Genomic DNA, 18,678 nt, shown 5'->3' with positions numbered 1-18,678 from the left:
AATAATATTGCTGATTGTCCAGACGGAAGTGATGAAGAACCACTTTTTTTGGGAGAAGAATGCAAACCGGGTGAAGTGAGATGTGACAACAATAAACGATGCATTCCAGAATCATTCCTGTGTGATGGAATAGATCAATGTGGCGATTGTAGCGACGAAATCGAAAAATGCAATGAGCCAAAGATGTTTCGATGTCCAAACGACCCCGATCAGAAATGTATACATTGGGAGTATTCTTGCGATGGCGTAGTAAATTGTCCAAACAACACAGACGATATTACTGCTATCGCTGGATTCAAATGCTTTAGGAACTCGGCGGGTATCCGTCAAAAGCGTTATTGCGTCATACCACAATGGAGTTTAAACGACGATATACCGCTCTGTGAAGACAAATCAGACATTTGTTTTATAAACGGAACGTTCGTTTGCGACCGATGCTTAGACAATACAATGATCTTGTCAAATCAATTATGTGATGGAATTTTTGATTGTCCTGATCTTTCAGATGAGTGTCTTTGCGATAAGAACTTTGCTCAGTCCAATCAGACCCAACTACTTTGTGCAAATGTATGTTATGGTGACAACTCGGATGTTTGTCAGCAATGTGACATCGGCAATGTACTTTGCCCGGAAGAAAAATTATGTCTAGAAAGAAAACAAATATGCGATGGACACATTGATTGTGAGGATTCAGATTTTGATGAAAAGTTTTGCAGTAAAACATTTCAAAAAGAATCAACCATCTCCGCTAATTTATTCCAATGCGACGATCCTCCCAAAGCTGTTTATGAATTTCTAGAAGTTTTAAAACTTGATCAACTTTTGGCTGTAGCAAAAAATTCAAAACAAGCAGAAAGGTATGTACCGTGCAAAACTGACTAGGCTCCTTGAGCACAATGCACTTCCATCATGTCCAGATATTTGTCAGTGAAATTCTATAATTCAAATAATAATTATTGCAACGGGGAAACTGTGTTAGATATTACTTTTGAATCATTTCAAAAAGAGAAACATTTTCTAAAAAGCATTGAAATTTCTAAAAAATCAAATTGAGAATCTTTTGATAAAATTGTTTGTTCTCTATGTCATCATCCGAATGTCAAATGACACGCATTAAAGTTTTTGGTGAACTTATAGTGTAGGCTACAATAAGATTAGTAGGATTTTTAGTAAAATTATTTTACATTTTTGCTTAGCCTATATAGTTGTCATGATTTAAATGATTATAATAGCCGATCACATACTGCTTCACGTTATAAATTTGCAGATGTGATGGAATAGTTGAATGCTTGTATTTTGAAGATGAATGCAGTGACAGAGCAAACTGTTCGGTGAAGCCAAAAGTTTGTGATGAAATTCCAATAGACAAAGTAAGCAGTTATACACTCTGCATGGTATACAGATGAGGCAAACATGTGTTGCTGTGTAAAAATTTTATACTTCAACACCGGACTTGTCTTATGCTGCTACAAGTACACTACAATAATTTACAAAATAAAAACTAAGTGATAAATAATGCAATTTTGGTGTGTAGCTAACTGCTCTAGGCTGCTGCTGAGCTGAGTCGGAGTCTGCCTTGCTTTCTGACCTAGTCTTGTTCTGAAACGATTCCTGTTCCATATCTAGAAAGCTAAAACCTCAATTGCTAAGGTAACAGGGATCAGTAGTCAGTAGATGTAACAGAAAATATATTTCGCACTTGCTAGTGCATCGTCAGTTCTGATCTGATCGTCAGTTCGAGATCAGAACTGACGATGCACTAGCAAGTGCGAAATATATTTTCTGTTACATCTACTGACTACTGATCCCTGTTACCTTAGCAATTGAGGTTTTAGCAATTTGGGTGTGGTTGTAAGAACAAAAGTTGCAAATGATGTTACACTTGCCAAGCAGATGTCCTGCTAAAACTGTTTCGGTCAAAGTAAGCTAACCACGCGTGCATTCTACACAATTGCCCTCTTTGTCATGATCAAGCTAATCCACATTTTTATATTTCTTTTAACACAGTCAGGGCTACTAGGTACAGAAGTGCCTGAATAGAGATAGCCAAGACCTACTGTATGTAATTTTGTAAGCTGAAGAATTTTTAAATGCATGCTTCAAAGATATGAAAACCATCCAGCTTACTTACGTTTTTCACGTGCTTTATGTCACTGGTACTGACTTCGCTATGTGATGTAAAGTGTATGCTAAATAGTTGAACTTGCATTTTTATACTTTTCTCAGAGAGACCTTAGCAATGTTGGCTCTTACTGGGACACAATATTCGGACTTTCAAAGCGAGGGATACATTCAGTTGAAGCTCGAAAATGCGAAGGGTTTGTGGAATACGTTGTTGGAAAATCTATTTGCAACGGAATACGAGAATGTGAAAGCGGACTGGATGAAAAATATTGCCCTAAACGATTTCAATGCGATGCGGGGGATGCTTCAGGATTTTCTTGTAAAAATTTTAAACACGTTTTAGATAGAATGTTTGCTCAACAGACGCCGTTTAAAACTAATAATATAGTGTTGTGTTGTTTTAAATATTGGCTACTTGCGTGGCTGCTTAAACAATGGGCTACGGTCTGGAAGTGAGAGCGTTTGCATGATGCTGAGCAAAGGGTTAAATTTGACTCTTATCATAAACACGCTGCCAGACATATGCGTCATGGCAGGACACAAAATATCATAAGAAAGTGGATACGGATTAGGGTGGGTCGAAATTTGGACTTTTATCCGATTTCATTGCTACAAACTTTCTTTCTTGCGAATAGTCATAAAACGACATTCCTGAAAGTTTGAGCTTGATCGGACATCATCTTCATTTCTAAAAATCGTGATTTATAAAAGTACCTGAAGCGATTTTTTCGAGGCTTGAAAATGCATTGTTTTTAATAGGAAGTTGTTTTCACGAGAATTATGCGTCAACAGATTCAATATAATTAGGAGAATCCAATTCATTGTGTACTGACTCCGAAAAACGATGACGTCATCAATGACGTCATTAAACAGTAATTTGCAAAAACGATAAAACTGATAATCCTACATGCTTCATCTCTAAGTTATTTGATAATGAATTGATGTACTTTCCAAACATAAACATCATGCTAGTACTCGATGACGTAATTGATGACGTCATCTACATTAGTAAATTACATTTCAGTATGATGGCTTCTGGAAACTATTGCGTGTTTGTGATAGATAAAATGGATCGTTATCAATTAGTTATGATTCGCTTGATTTTAAATAACAATATTGCTCTTTAAATATTTGTTCCACACTGCCTTTCCGGGTGTGCAAAATAGGCATTCTTTTTAACATATTTCAACGCAATGTCTCGAATTTTATCAGGCAAAAGTGAACAGCACTGCAATGATTTAAGGATATGCTTTGGTCCGTTTTTGTACAATCGTTCACATTTTATATCGAACCAACATGGGGCATATTGAATGACTACATACGCAACAATTATTTTCAAGTTTTCTGCAATGTTACTTGGCAATTTGTGATCACTGATGTATAGTTTGTAGCAAAGTGAAGCGAAAGTTTGCCACCGCGGATGATTTAACCGACCAATCTTTGCGTACATTAGTTTAGATCAGGGGTCACCAAATGGCGGCCCGCGGGCCGCATGCGGCCCGCCACGCTGTATCGCTGCGGCCCGCGGAAGGTATCAGCGTACAAGTATAACCAAAAATACTTTTCTTGAGGAGTTAAAGAGCACGAAGGCAAAAAATACTTTCCGGGAAGCATATTTTCGCATTGCATACGATTCCACCGACCGACCAATCAGATTATAGTTCTAGGTGGGGGTTGCTTAAAGTTATTCCAATGCGATGTCCAGCCACACTGTCCCAGTGGTTGATTAAAACGTCTGTTTTCGAATTTCGAAATTGTCTGTGAGCATTGGGTTGCTTATTTTAAGTTTGCAAATGTCATGTAAACACTATAGTGCGAGTTTCACCGTTATTGTGTTTCACGAGCAGTGTTCTCTTAATGCAAGTTTTTGTTGGCAAAATGGGTCGGTGTGCCAACTCAATTTATAATAAATTGGCAAAATATTACATATAAATATAGAGACTTTTTCTGATTGTATTATGAAAATATTTAGCTTAGTACTGCAAAGTTTTTTTGTTTTTTTTTAAGTAATATGGAACGCTTCACGATTTTGCGTGTCATCCTTGCGCAGGAGCCATGCTAATATTCTCTGTATCGTTCCAATTATAGTATATGTACTGCCGAAGCAAGTACTGCAAAATGTTGTTAATCAACAAATTCTTGCCTCGCTGATGAGCACCGCAAGTGACAGTTGTCTATAATAAAAGAAGGACGGTTTTATAGACTCTCACAAAAAGGATGAAAAACTAACTCATTGCTTTTTCAGAGCTGTTCAGACTGTTCAGACTGTTCAGACTTTCAGACTGTTCATAAATTACGATAGAATTACGATTTTTCGGTGATTTCCACAAGCGTTTGTTTCATGGTACCTGGTTTCTTTTTCCCTGTTATCGGAGCCCATTTTTCGGTGATATGTTTGCAGGTCACTATTGTTGCCTGTATTGCGATGTGTCAAACATTTCCTTGTTTACTGAAACTGTTAATTGCAAGATATCTTTGCGAAGCGAAGTAACAACACCACTCTTGCTTGGCGATGAATATTCTGATGAAACCGCTCGCCTCGCTATAAGTGCACAAAACAAGTGGCCTCTATTTATTAGGCATTGTTAAAAAAGTCAAAAGTGTTGTAAAAGGAGCTTGGCCTGGCAGTAGCGTTGTTCGAGTAATTTTGTTGCTGCGGTATTCTAACATAAATATGAACAACATGTAACCCTGAATACTGGGTACGAAATGCGTTCTTTTCTAGCATGAGTCAACCTACTTAACATTTTATTAGTGCGGCCCGCCGCAGCTCTCCTTAGTGCCAAAGTGGCCCGCATGCAAAAAAGGTTGGTGACCCCTGGTTTAGATGAAACATAACACTGTGCTGCGTTAATTTTAAGGTTACTAAAGTATTGATGGTTCTTAGTGTACTTTTTGATGCTGAATCCAAAACTGTTGTCCGTTTTCTTCCATCAGGTCTAGTTTTTTGGCAAATTGCATTTGAAATCTTCGACAACTGCTGCTTTCAGCGTCTTGCGATTGAGATTTGTGATGTCATAAAAATGATTTAGCAAATGAATTAAGTTTTGATGAAACTTCAGTGACATCACAATGAGAAGAACATGACGAATGCACCCGATGCTTGAAATGTTAAACATATGAACTGGTTTTTACAGGCTGCGTTAGTGTGCAGTTAAGATGATAGTTATTGTATTTTATTTGGAAATTAGCTATGTAAAGACTTATGTGCACTCAATACTTTACCACGTCAGTATATTTGACACGTTTGTGTAATAATGATAAGTTTTGTTTTTACAGTTCAATAAGAAAGTGCAAAAATGATGCAGACAGGTTCTGTTATATATGTGGCAAGGTCACCCTGCATAGTCGCCAAGCAAAAATTATGCAGTTTGTTAAGAAAGCATATTATGAGTATTTTGGAGTAAAACTAGGCGATCAGGACAAGGCATTTGCTCCGCACATATGTTGTAGAGCATTCGTTGAAAGCTTGAGATTATGGAGCCTAAAGAAAATGAAGAGCTTTCCTTTTGGTATTCTTATGGTATGGAGAGAAGGAAAAGACCATGTCACTGATTGTTATTTTCGCATGACCAACTTACAAGGTATGCTGATACTTGTACTGTATGGAGGCATTTTCATTTATTGTTTGATTTAAGAGTAACAGTGTTCTTTTTAATTTCAGGAATAAACTGGAAAAACAAACAATATGTGAAGTACCCTGATGCAGTGGCGTAGCAACGCAATATGCCGCCCTTGGATTTTTGCACGAAACGCCGCCCCTACCCCCCCCCCCCCCCCCTGACACCGTCGTAAAAGCTGATTAAAATTCCACACAACAGAAGAAATAAAGCAGTTTTGCTTGATTTTATTGAAAGTTCAAAATAAGACAGCTGAAGGATTCTTTGTCTCCAATTTATTACTCTAATCGCCGGCTTGAATGGCCCTTCTTTATTCTGAAACCTTTCGGGCCCTATAGTTTGATCATCTCAACTCTCATGTTATGAGTTAGGCTAATGTTTCTGGCCAAGTAGTCACATCGTTATGAGAATAATAGATAGCATCTGTTTTATCTTTATCTGACAGTGTTTCATGCACAGGCTGACTTCTTTCAATGATGACTTTGTTATTGTTTTGCTCGAGGTGGCCTACACTTTTTCTTCCGTCTCAACTTGAGGTAGAGATTTACCGTGCTAATCTCTTCTGTTCTTCTAGCAGAGGCAATTGTTAATAACTTCAAAATGACTCCTTCATTCTTTTTTGTTCCTCTTCTCTAGCTTTCTTTTTCTTTCTCAAAAAATTTTCACTTTTTTTACTCTCGTCATAGGCAAACATTAACTTAAAAAAGTTGCACCTTAAAGCTTGCTCTGGAATCTGCAGCACATTAGTTAAAACAATAACCATAATTGCAAATTTGCTGAGTTAAAAGCTAAGTGATCTATTTCAGACCTGAAACTTTAAACCTTTTACTAACCTAACCCATCTTTACACATGAAGATGGAGGAATTCCGTTCATCTACCACAGACAGATGGTAAAGGTAGCAGTTGACTCGATGACCTCACGGTCCATTTCTGTCTCCTCCCGAAAGTGAAATAAACTTAAAGCTAATCTAAACTTAACTACCAAAGCAAAATTGACTGAACAATGCTATAGCTTACAAGTTACAACCGACATTCTATCATTACTTCAACAGCTGCATGAGTATCATTAAACCGTCACAAATACCACATGGTGAGGCACAATCTAAAAAAGTTGCAAATTAGTTTATAGGCATAACTTGTTTAATTTTTTGGCTTCACTTAGATCAGTGTTAACTTAGGTTGTTTAAGTCTGAGTCTCTGCGAGAATAAATTAATGTGACTATCTTTGTTCGTTTAAACTTTAAAACGTTATCACATTTTGCCGCCCTCTAGCAACGTGCTGCCCCTGGATTTATCCACAAGATCCAATGGGTAGTTACGCCACTGCCCTGATGTTCCTTCAGCCATGAAACCAGTATCACATGGCCCTGGTATCCCTGTTCCAGAACCACCTGGAAAAATAAGTGAAATGGAGTGTTCTTCATCTGCAGAGAGCGAAGCAAGTGAACAAGACACATGGGATGCAGAGCAAAGTACAAGCCACCCCAAGCCTCTTACACAGCTTGAGCTGAATGACCTAACACGAGATTTAAATCTCACCAAAGAATACAAGCATAGAAGCTTGAGCTGAATGACCTAACACGAGATTTAAATCTCACCAAAGAATACAAGCATAGAAGCCCTGATTAGAAAGAATAGAAGCCCTGATTACGAAGCACAGGTTAAAGAGCTGCTTGAAAGCTTTCAACCCTTGGAGCCCGGATGTCTGTGAAAATGCACTTTCTGAGTTCGCATTCGGATTACTTTCCTGACAACTGTGGTGACTACAGCGAAGAACATGGAGAGAGGTTCCACGAAGACCTTCGCCTGATGGAAGAAAGGTACCAAGGATACTGGGACGTAAACATGCTTGCAGATTACTGTTGGTGCTTAAAAAGATATCTTCCCAATTCCACACAAAGAAGAAAATCTTTGAAGCGACAATTTTTGTCAGCATAAATCACTTGTATTAATATTGTTATTGTATTTATCGTCGGAATATCATCATGTGCCGAACAACGCTTTCTGTGTTAAGCTATTTTGAACACTTCGTTTCTATTTCACACATTGATGTTGGCAAGTATTTTGCATTTAAAACACAATTGTGATGTTAAGTGTTTACGTGCCTATAGTGTACATATTAACTTCTACTGTTAGGTTGATCGCCGTTGAACAAAATTCTGTGTTAGGAAGCTTTCTTGGTTAGTTGTAAGTGCATTTATTTCAACTGTGTCATTATATTTTTGTAGTATTTAAAATGGCTGTCATTGCAAAAACCTTGCATTCAAATAAAAATACCATCTTGCGAAAATTGACAACATGCATGACCAATTAAGCTACCACAGAAATTAGTTTCTCTGTGCACAATAATGACCAAAGCTAGCATAATTAAATATGTGATAAAAAAAAAAACTTGACCTGATTGGAAAAAACTGGTTGCATTTTTGACTTCAGCGCAAAAAATTGATTCAGAAACACTTAAAACATCTTTGACCTTTGCGAAAAAATTTTCAAACGCAGCACAGTGATAATCATTCCTAATGGCATTAATCTCGTACAGATAGATACCTTTGATCAGTCGATAGATCTTTTACTATGTACTCAGGTAGCAAACGATTTCCTGGCCCCATCTTCACAGGCACAAATAAAGGGTTGACTTCTTCAAATTCAACTCTACTTAGAAGCTTCCCTATTGGCCTTTTAAATGGTCTGTCACCACTGGTAGGTTCATCTAATGTAGCGAAAACGTGTCGAAGGGGTAACTCATTGGCTGCAACTGTGCAACATGCATATAAACCAACTCACGCAATGACCAAAGCGTTGTTCCAGTCCAGTTATCACACCTGTTTTAAATCTAGTGTTTACATTTACAGAATCACACCCAACATCAATACCATTATCAAATAACGTAGAGATAAAGCATGAAAGATTATCAGTTTTATCGTTATTTGCAAATTACTGTTTAATGACGTTATTGATGACGTCATCATTTTTCGGAGTCAGCACACAATGAATTGGATTCTTCTAGTTATATTGAATTTGTTGACGCATAAATCATCGTTTTACAATAAGAATTAGATAAGTTATGACGTTTTCAAATCTCGTGAAAATAACTTCCTATTAAAAACAATGCATTTTCAAGCCTCGAAAAAATCGCTTCAGGTACCTTTAAAAATCGCGATTTTTAGAAATGAAGATGATGTCCGATCAAGTTCAAACTTTCAGGAATGTCGTTTTATGACTATTCGCAAGAAAGAAAGTTTGTAGCAATGAAATCGGAGAAAAAGTCCAAATTTCGACCCACTCTATTACGAATGTTGGTTGCCTTGGCCGTTTTCTTTTGACCTTCAACCATCGAGCGCAGGTCTGTAAACGACAACAAAAACTATTACGAATAACCTACTTTTATTTTGTATTTAGACAAACCATTTCCTGTCGTCAGCATCGCCGATGATCAAGTGTGTGATTTGACCATCGATTGCAACAACGCAACGGATGAAATGGGTTGTCCAGAGAGCACACACTTCTACTGTGTCGAAGGAGACAAACTTTTTGTACCAACTGAGAAAGTTCTTAATGGAATTGCCGATTGTGACGATGAATCTGATGAATGCCCAGAGTTTTATTTAAGTGACAGTCCTATATCTTCTAACAAATTCCTAATCGTATCAACAGCGTTGGAGTTTTTTCTTTGGATGATGGCAATTCTCGCATTGAGTGGCAATGGAGCAGTTATAGTGACTACTGCGTTGTTTATAATATCGGCAAGTCGAAAAAGTCCAACAAATAAACCTTCTCCTTCTTTGATGATAAACAAGTTATTGATTTTCAATCTTGCTGTTGCTGATTTCCTCATGGGAATTTCTCTTCTCATAATCATCATAAAGACAAGAGAATACTCCGGAGATTATTGTTTACGTGACAAAGCTTGGCGAACAAGCAGTACATGCAATGCCGTTGGAGTCATTACAGTCTTGTCCAGTGAGGTTTCGGTTCTTACATTGGTCTGTTTGACCTCCTATAGACTTTATCTTATTTTATATCCATTCAAAAGTCGAGGGGTTAACACTTACTTATCTGGCATCTGGATTGCTTTAATATGGGTGGTATCTTTTGTCATAGCCACAATTCCCTTGCTAAGAACGTTTTCTTTGTCTATGATCACTGGAATGTGGATAGAAGAAAACAGATTTTATTTTAAAGATGTTGCAGATTTTTCATCTCTAAAGCAGTTTGCCAAGCGTTATAATGTAATACGTGGTCTCCTTGCTTTGGACCAGAACGTTTATGAAGATTGGTATTCTTTGGAAAACCATTTTAAAAGTGACATCACTGGAGAAGCACCAATTGCACGTGGTTACTTTGGCTACTACAGTGCAAGTGGTCTGTGTATTCCAAGGTTATATAAAACAGCCAGTGACGTATCCGATGTCAACACATTGTCACCAACGGTGATCATCTTCAATTTTATTGCTTTGGTTTACATAACAATGGCATACGTTGTGATCTATCGTCGCACGACTTCCAAACGTCCAGTCGGAGGGGGTCAAAAAACGGACCAACAACGCAAACAGGCAAAGACTCTGCAACAAAAAGTAACAATTCTAATAGTAACTGATGTAATTTGTTGGCTTCCTATCTGCATCATGACTTTTATTAGCGTTGGAGGAGTGGCTCTACCACCAGAAGCATATGCTGTGTCCGCAATCTTGTTGTTGCCAATCAACAGTTCGATCAATCCACTGATTTACACAAACGCATTTTCCAAGACATGGGCTCAACTTCAAAAGATAATTAATGCTGCAAGAAAGCCAGCTTTTCCTTCTAAGCTCGTTGTGTCTAATCAATCTGGCCCAACTTCTACCAAAGCTGAGGTTTCTTCGACAACAGGAATGAAAGAAACTTCTACATAACCAGAAACGTTTCAACAAGCTCATACTCGAAGAAGCTTCAAGAAACCAACCAACCACTCTCAAAGGAGAAAGAAAACCAAAAAAAATACAGATATTTCAATAATTTAAGTAGTGTGGAACCTCGTGAATGAATAGAGCTCGTAATAATGTTATAACGGCCGCTCGCCGATCCTTGCAGCAATGTAAGTTTTCACTTGCGATGATTTCATCAACTTATGCATATGTCACGATTATCATTACTGTGTTGCGTATGTAGGAGCCTATTGCGGCTACGAATGCTTTGTTTTGCCTTGAAACGCTATTACTGAAGCAACGTAAACAATCAATTGCTTGCTTTGCGATTTGCTCTGTATTCTATTGACAATTGCACTTTGGTTGACAATTGCACTTTGGTTGACAATTGCACTTTGGTTGACAGTTGCACTTTGGTTGACAGCTGCACTTTGCACTTTCTCATTTATCCAACGCATGGGATAGGATACATGATCCAACATTTGTTTGGTTTCCAAATATTTTGTGCAAAAGCTGAGAATATACAACTAATATGATAGCTACAGATTATCTTACACAGTAGCTTAAATCAAGGAATACAGTAAGTTATAGCTCAAATAATTGTACATTTGGATCGCCTTATCTGTTGTGCTAATCAATGTCATATGGTACCAATGTACCAATAATGTACCAATGGTACCAGTCATATAGTACCAATATCATAAATTGGTACCAGGCTCAAATCAACCTCTCAACCGTCTTAACTACAAGGTTGATATCTAATCAAGTCACGCTCTATGAATGGTAGTTTTACAATGACGTTAAGTGCAAATTGTCTATGTAGCAGATCGTTCAAATTTATCTGTCACGATGTTCGTGCTTGCCTCTTCTGATAGAATTTCTAAACAAAAACAGTTAAGCTATGAAGTACCAAAGATTATGAAATCAACTTTTAAAATATTCCATATTAGAACAAAGATTTGTATTTTTAAGTGAGTTGTTTATCTGATTTGGCAGCTTTACTGTATACTGTGCACTTATTATTACGCATTCATTGCTTTGAAGAGCATACGAAACTGAAAGACAATAAACAGCATGTAAATAGTAAACAAAGTTTTACTGAAATAAGGAAGTTTGGACATTTTGTTTTCTTCTGCGTCATGATAAATGCCGTACTGTTTTTATTCAATCTTTTTATCAAAACTGGATAAACAAAAAGGAGTACTTTCCTTGTCTTTTTCGTCTGACGGTGTGTATACTGTAGCGTGTAGCCTACTACCAAGTGAATTATTGGACATAATCCAATATGAGTGTGTTATGACCTTCTAGTTACTACTGTTTGTTAATATCGTTGGTTTGTCGTATGTGCACCGACTGCAGTTTCATATTTTGTACACCTTTATGTTATTAACTTATTATTGAGTGCAGTCCAGTGCTCTCATACAGTGGCGTAGCCAAGGGGGGGTTTGGGGGTTACAACCCCCCCTTTGGCACGCGTGTGACGTCACGATATTGAGAATGATGCTTTCAGTCTAAAAAAAATTGCCTAATTTTATACAAAACTATATTTTTATATATATACACTTTTTATATATATACATTTTTATATATATACAAAACTATATATATACAAAACATAATTTTATAGAAAACATGATTTATTCTTTTTCTATGCCACCGGACAGCACCATTTTGCAGTAATATTCATACCCACATTTTCGTTGAAAATGCTCTCAGAATGCACTAAATTCAAAGTATTTTTTCAAAATTTTCTGGGGGAGGTCCCCCAGACTCCCCGCCGCTGGGTGTCGTTTTAGGCTAAAACCCCTCCCTTTCAAAATTCCTGGCTACGCTACTGCTCTCATATATTCAACTGTTTACTTATCTTCATTGCGTCTGGCAGCATTGGCGCAATGATACACATTCTGACGTCACATCGCATATAAATTGATTCGCGTAGTATGAAACTTCCTTTTCAAATTGAAACAACTCAATAGACGTGTGCCTTGTCTTGGTAATCTGGGTACATCGCCACGTGTACAAGGTAATCAATAAAGAAATCTTTCTGAAAAAGCAACGATAGTGTCTGGTCAATGTAAGCTATTCAGATAGTTAGGATGACTTCTAACTTTGTCATCCCACGTTGTTAGCCAGCAGAAGATTGTACTCTGTCAATTTCCTTCTGCTGCCTCGTGTTGACAGTTTGTTGGGAACCACCTCAACCACGTCCATCTCCCAGCTCTCATCTGTCACAATGGTGCCCCGAAATTAACGGAACTCAGGACTTTGGACCAAGACCTCACTCCATTTCAACGGCGGCTGGTAATATTACCATGTGCTTTTTTATCTTGGTTTAAGTAATTGCAATCAACTTTCATTTTATCGTAGCTTAATTCTGTGGTTGTCATAGAAACCACCGAACATCAACTTTTTTTTAATTGCATGTTATTGTTTGTGCAATTTATTACAAATCGTCTCATTATGCATCGATTTCCTGACAACTGGTCACAACGGTAAACCATAATCTCTTCGTGGGAAAATTGTAATATAAGATTCTCGAATCCGTTCGTCTGTATGCAAGGACCGAAAGAAACACTCTTCTGAAAACGTCTATTCGAGAATTGTATTTCTGTAAAAATAGCCACTGGCTGTCGAAATTGAGACGCAACACCGTACGCCACTAAAACTTGTCACTACAATACAAATTACTTAGATAAAGACGGAAGTTTCGTCCAGCTGGCAAGCACTAAGCAAACAGTTAAATATTCGACCACTCTTCAAGCAACTATTTTAAAATGACGAGAATAGATTGCAATATCTCAAACGCACGTAAGCAGTTTCTGTGACGTAATCATGATAACCATTATGAAGCTATTCCACCACCTGTTGGCTTTGGCATACACCATATCTCGTAATTCAAAATTTAACGATGATGTAATGTTACAACAGGTGTGACCAAAGGTGATGCAATCTTTGCTAATTTCTAGCAATAGTCCATTACGTCAGACGCCAAGATTTAGTAGACCTGAACGGTTTTATGTGACGTTTGATTTAAAAATTGTCCGGAACAACAACTGCAACGTTTATAACCACGTCATCATGTCTCTGCTCATGTCTGCCACCTTGTGTTTCACTTAATGCCATCTTACCGTAACTCGTGTTGCTGTTTTTTATTTTATCTTGCCTAAGTACGCCTATCTAAGCTTACACCATCACACGGTCATGTACTTTCTGTATTTACTAGGCCACAACAAACTCAACTATAGGCCTAACGACCAAACAGTAGCTCATCGTCCTGGGCATGACGTGAAACTGCATCCACTCGACCAATCTATCTACAGTAGCTCACCGTCCTGGGCATGACGTGAAACTGTATCCAATCGACCAATCTATCTACAGTAGCTCACCGTCCTGGGCATGACGTGAAACTGCTTCCACTCGACCAATTTAACGACAGTAGCCCACCATCTTGTGCAAGACGTGAAACTGCATCCATTCCTTCAATGCCATAGTTACCCGCTTAACTACAGTAGCTGACCGTCCTGGGCAAGACATGAAAACTGCATCCATTCTTCCATTCCATAGTTATCCGTTTAAGTACAGTACCTCACCGTCCTGGGCAAGACGTGAAAACTGCATCCATTCTTCCATTCCATAGTTATTCGTTTAACTACAGTAGCTCACCGTCCCGGGCAGGACGTGAAACTGCATCCGTTCGACCAATCGTTATCCTCTAGTAAGTTTTCTGCGTAGACATTTTTTATACACACAGATCTACTGTATACCCTACATATCATCAGCCGGCATATGCCGCCATGACACTGTCATGCTACGTAATTACAACAACTTTTTATGCTCGTATTTGTCGCTATTTTTTTTAATGTGTCCTATCATCAGCCAGCGTTTTCCGCCATGACCACGTCATGCCACGTAATTTTAACAACTTGTATGCCCGCATGTATCGCTACTTTTTTGCAATGTGTCCTCATACGGCTTATGTGTTACATTCTAGCGGGCACTAGTTTGTACTAATTTTGTTTCAGACGCGCCTATCAACACGGTTGCTGCGAGACTGGATGCGAGACTTCCAGGGACTTCAATACAGCACCACGATGATGTCACGACAAACTCACTGATGAGAACACTTCAACATGGCACCACAGCACCTCATGTTCCTCACGACTTGCACTGAGTTGCACAGTCCTCATCACATGCCTCAACACGAGATGCCTCAACCACGAGATGCCTCCAGCACGGAGATGACTTCTATACCGCTATCCACAGCCGCTGACGCAGCTCCAACATGCTAAACCCCATGTCTGCCGCTACTTCCTGCGACACAACCTTCGGCATGCACCATAGCTGCATTGTCCATCATTCAAGCCTTCTCTGCATCAGAAGCACCTCTCAACGTCAACCAAATCAGTGCTGCAACTCGCGCTATTCAGACATGCACGATAGCTTCATTGTCACTAGAGATGTAAAAAAACGGTTTTTTTTGTTTTAAAAAAAAAACGAGCCCGTTTTTTTGTTTTTTATCATTTTTTTGTTTGTTTTTTTTTCGTTTTTTTTTGTTTTTTTTACCTATTTTGACATTAAATGTCACAATATGCAGCAATTAGGGTAAACTCATTGCAATAGCGTCTCTTTCAACAAACAAACAGTCTCATAACTCGTATAACTTACTTTAAATCAGACTATATGTCTTGTATAGACCTATGTTTTCATTGCAATTTTGTAGATCCCAAGTCTCAACACACGAGCCATAAAGATTTCTCACTGTCTCAAATAGTAGTAACAGTGTCCTATGGTTGGCACATCTCAAGTATTGTCTGTAATTTGGTCCAACCAGTTGTTAAATGCAGTACCACACTCGTGTACAGGTTCGAAGCCACCTGGGATTTTGGTTAATGGGCATGTTAGAACCAGGTGGTCAGTGTCCTGTTTCTCTACTTAACAAAGGCACTTTTGACCAGCACTCCACACCTTTTCCAGTACAACGTCAAGAGGTTGTTCCAGTTTATGTGCATTTAGTGCAAACTTGATGAAAATCACACAAGCGGTTCTCGAGTTATAAGTGAAGCAACCTTAGCCACTAGGTGGCTTCATAGATAAGGAGCAATAGAAAAATGGCAATATCTCAAGAACCGCTCAACATATTTGGATAATTTTTAGCTCTACTTCATGTTTTCTGGGGTGGGATATCTGTTTATGAACATTAAAACAAGTTTTGGCGACTACTTTTTCAGATAAAAAGAAATTAACCCCTTGTCGTTACGCACCAATAAAACCATGATGCGTAACTTTAAAAAAAAAATTTTTTTTAATCGAATAGAGGAAAGATTGATGAAAAGTTTGGCAAAAACAGTGTAGTGCTAAAGTCCCAACTTTTAGCCCAAATCACATTTAAATGTAGTGAAAAATGGAAACATTTTGATGTTTTTTATTTTTCCTGAAGAGGTTCAATACTCCTTTGTGATGTCATAGTCATGTTTGTTTTCCCTTAATCACACCATTGTGCTGTCATAGACATTTTTAAAAGAAGTATGGTTGCACTTCATCCGTCCAATTTGAACTACTGTAGTTTGCAGGACTTTGAGACTTTAGCACTTTTCTGTTTTTGCCAAACTTTTCATCAATTTTTCCTCTACCCAATAAAAAAAAAAAATTAAAGTTACCCATCATGGTTTTATTAGTGCGTACCGACAAGAGGTCAATTCTCACTCCTTTTTACTCGGACAGCGTAGTTCCCAAATAAAATAAGTTTTCATCTTTGATGTTTGTTTTGTATCTTTATCCTGCATTGCGGGAATATGGGTAAAACTTTATTCTTGTCAGGAAAAGTATTATGAAGCATTTATTCACTATGTGAACACTGAGCAGTGCTGAAAAACTCCACTTCAAAGGGAAAATTTCTTCATTTAGGGTTGGTAGTTACTAGCAATAGTCAGCATGGGTGGTGGGCATTTGAAAGGAACATTAACCTAAACCTTTTCTGACAAATGCACTTACTAAAAATATCAGTGATAAGATCTCTTGCATTATGTCACAAATGATCTGCAGGAAGCATCATGACAAGTGTCTAAGACCTCACAACACACGAAAAGAATACTTCTGTTGCAACATTTATAAAGCATATACATCGTTGTTAAGCTATCAGTTAAAAAACATGTTTAAACAAGCTATTGGCAATAGCTTGCATTAGTAAATTACCACAAACAAGGTAGGCCTAATGTGTGTTCTGAATATTGCCATCTTGTTTTTGCCAAAATTTCGTCAACCCATTGAGTGTGTACAAGAATAACCAGCAGGCCTAACGGTATACTAACATCGTAGGCTACCTTCCATAAAGGGCACTTCCATAAAAGGAAAAAGAAATTAACTCATCTACATTATGGCATGTATCAAATTGCATTAATTCAATGTTTGTCAGGTCTACTGCCACAAACATGCCTGACAATGAAGAAGAAAGTGAAACAACGTAGGCTATAGGGCTATGCAAAAAACATATGCTGCTGCCAAGCACACACACTTAGGAATTTCAGCACCCCTATAAAACCAATTTTACTAGTTTAATGTTTTTCAAGAGCACTATAATGAAACTAAGCTGCAAATTGTAAAAAATTTGCAACTTTTCCAGAAAAATATGAAAAAAAACAAAAAACGCGTGTTTTTTTTGACCCAAGTGTTTTTCGAAAAAAAACACGTTTTTTTTTTAAAAAAACGGTTCGTTTTTTTTGCATTTACAACTTTAATTGTCACCCACCACTCATCTGCACCAGATGTTTGCTTCACAGCTTGCAACTATACAAGCTGGCCTCTATCATGTCGTGTTCGTCATCCATCACCGGACTACCAACTCAACTGCTGTCGTCTCGTCCCTCCGTAGTTAACATACTCGAACTAATAGTGTGCTTCTATAACCAATCTCGGATATCCTTGTCTTGCACAACCGCGCGCGCAACGCTAGGCTATATATATATATATTTTTTTTACTATTCTAGTTTGCCTCCGTGGGTGTCAAGTCCTATCTCTTCGGAGGCAGGGCATGGACAGTCATGAACGCTTACCTGTTTGTATACTTAATTTTTTTCTAAAAACGCTTGTAATTTTTTTTTTCATTGTGGATTTTACAGTTGCTCCCCAGTATTCAATTTCAGTCCATAATAGCCGAGACCTGAAGGTGGAGACCTGAATAGCCGAGACCTGAAGGTGCATAGCCGAGACCTGAAGGTGGACACAAAGATTGGCTTCCTTGCCTTCCCGACCACTTAATCTAAATCTTCAACCACCGGGTGTAAGCCTGGATACGACAAACAAAAAAACCTACGTGTTTAGCATCACTCTAAGTATCAATTGTTTGACTGACATCTTGACTAATTTCTTTCTAGAACGAACTTAGCGCTCTGGTCAGGACAAATTGAAGTCATACAATAAATTAGATTTATAAATTCTTATAAAAATGAATAAGTAAGTTTTGGTGCTACTTCTAAGCTTCAACTAATCGCTGCTCAGCGACTTTACTAAACTTCCAATTGTTGCTGCCTGAACGCAAATTAAGTCAGGAGAGGCACAACAATGTTGCTTTTGCAACGCCACAATTTCATTGTTTAACAATGGCTACAGTAAAAAAGATACTCCTTTTTGATCTTTGTTATGTATTGGGCGCAAATTAGATTTTGAAGAAAGTATAAGTCACAAATTTTAATTTTTACCAACCGATTTTTGCGCCCCTATCAATGAGGCGCCCAAGGCTCGAGCCATGCCTGCCATACCCTAGATACGCCACTGTAAGCAGGTTGTCAATGACTTTCCAGAAAAATTAAATGTCAATACTATGATTGTTCATACTGCAGCATTTTTTACTTTGAGAATGTTGAACTTTAAAACGATTTCAAATCTCGCTGCCATTTTATTAACGTTTTTCGAAAAATAGTCAACATAAAAATAGCGTGCATTGCATTTTGCTATAGTAATAAATTTCTGAATGGAATTTTTTGAGGTTAACAGGTTTCTTCGTGATAATGATCTCAAATGGAACTTGTGAAAT

At 37.9% G+C, this 18,678-nt stretch overlaps 1 protein-coding gene, 1 long non-coding RNA gene and 1 other non-coding gene across 3 annotated transcripts; 2 read left to right on the top strand and 1 right to left on the bottom strand.

Moving 5' to 3' along the window:
- The first annotated feature begins 736 nt into the window (after nt 1-736).
- On the top strand, nt 737-2,413 carry LOC145772008 (uncharacterized). Its single transcript, XR_014289268.1, has 3 exons — nt 737-857; nt 1,268-1,370; nt 2,227-2,413. It is a non-coding gene; the product is annotated as an uncharacterized LOC145772008 (long non-coding RNA).
- Nucleotides 2,414-4,129: 1,716 nt separating this feature from the next.
- LOC145773053 (U6 spliceosomal RNA) lies at nt 4,130-4,236 on the bottom strand. Its single transcript, XR_014289471.1, has one exon. It is a non-coding gene; the product is annotated as a U6 spliceosomal RNA (small nuclear RNA).
- Nucleotides 4,237-5,329: 1,093 nt separating this feature from the next.
- LOC145772584 (uncharacterized) lies at nt 5,330-7,315 on the top strand. Its single transcript, XM_082584446.1, has 3 exons — nt 5,330-5,708; nt 5,789-5,832; nt 7,061-7,315. Exons 1-3 carry the CDS (start codon nt 5,330-5,332, stop codon nt 7,313-7,315), a joined length of 678 nt encoding a protein of 225 aa, XP_082440572.1.
- Nucleotides 7,316-18,678: the final 11,363 nt, after the last annotated feature.

This window comes from Aplidium turbinatum, chromosome 6 (assembly GCF_918807975.1).
Source record: "Aplidium turbinatum chromosome 6, kaAplTurb1.1, whole genome shotgun sequence".
In the NCBI taxonomy this organism is placed as follows: domain Eukaryota; kingdom Metazoa; phylum Chordata; class Ascidiacea; order Aplousobranchia; family Polyclinidae; genus Aplidium; species Aplidium turbinatum.
This window is presented reverse-complemented; position numbering and strand designations above follow the sequence as displayed.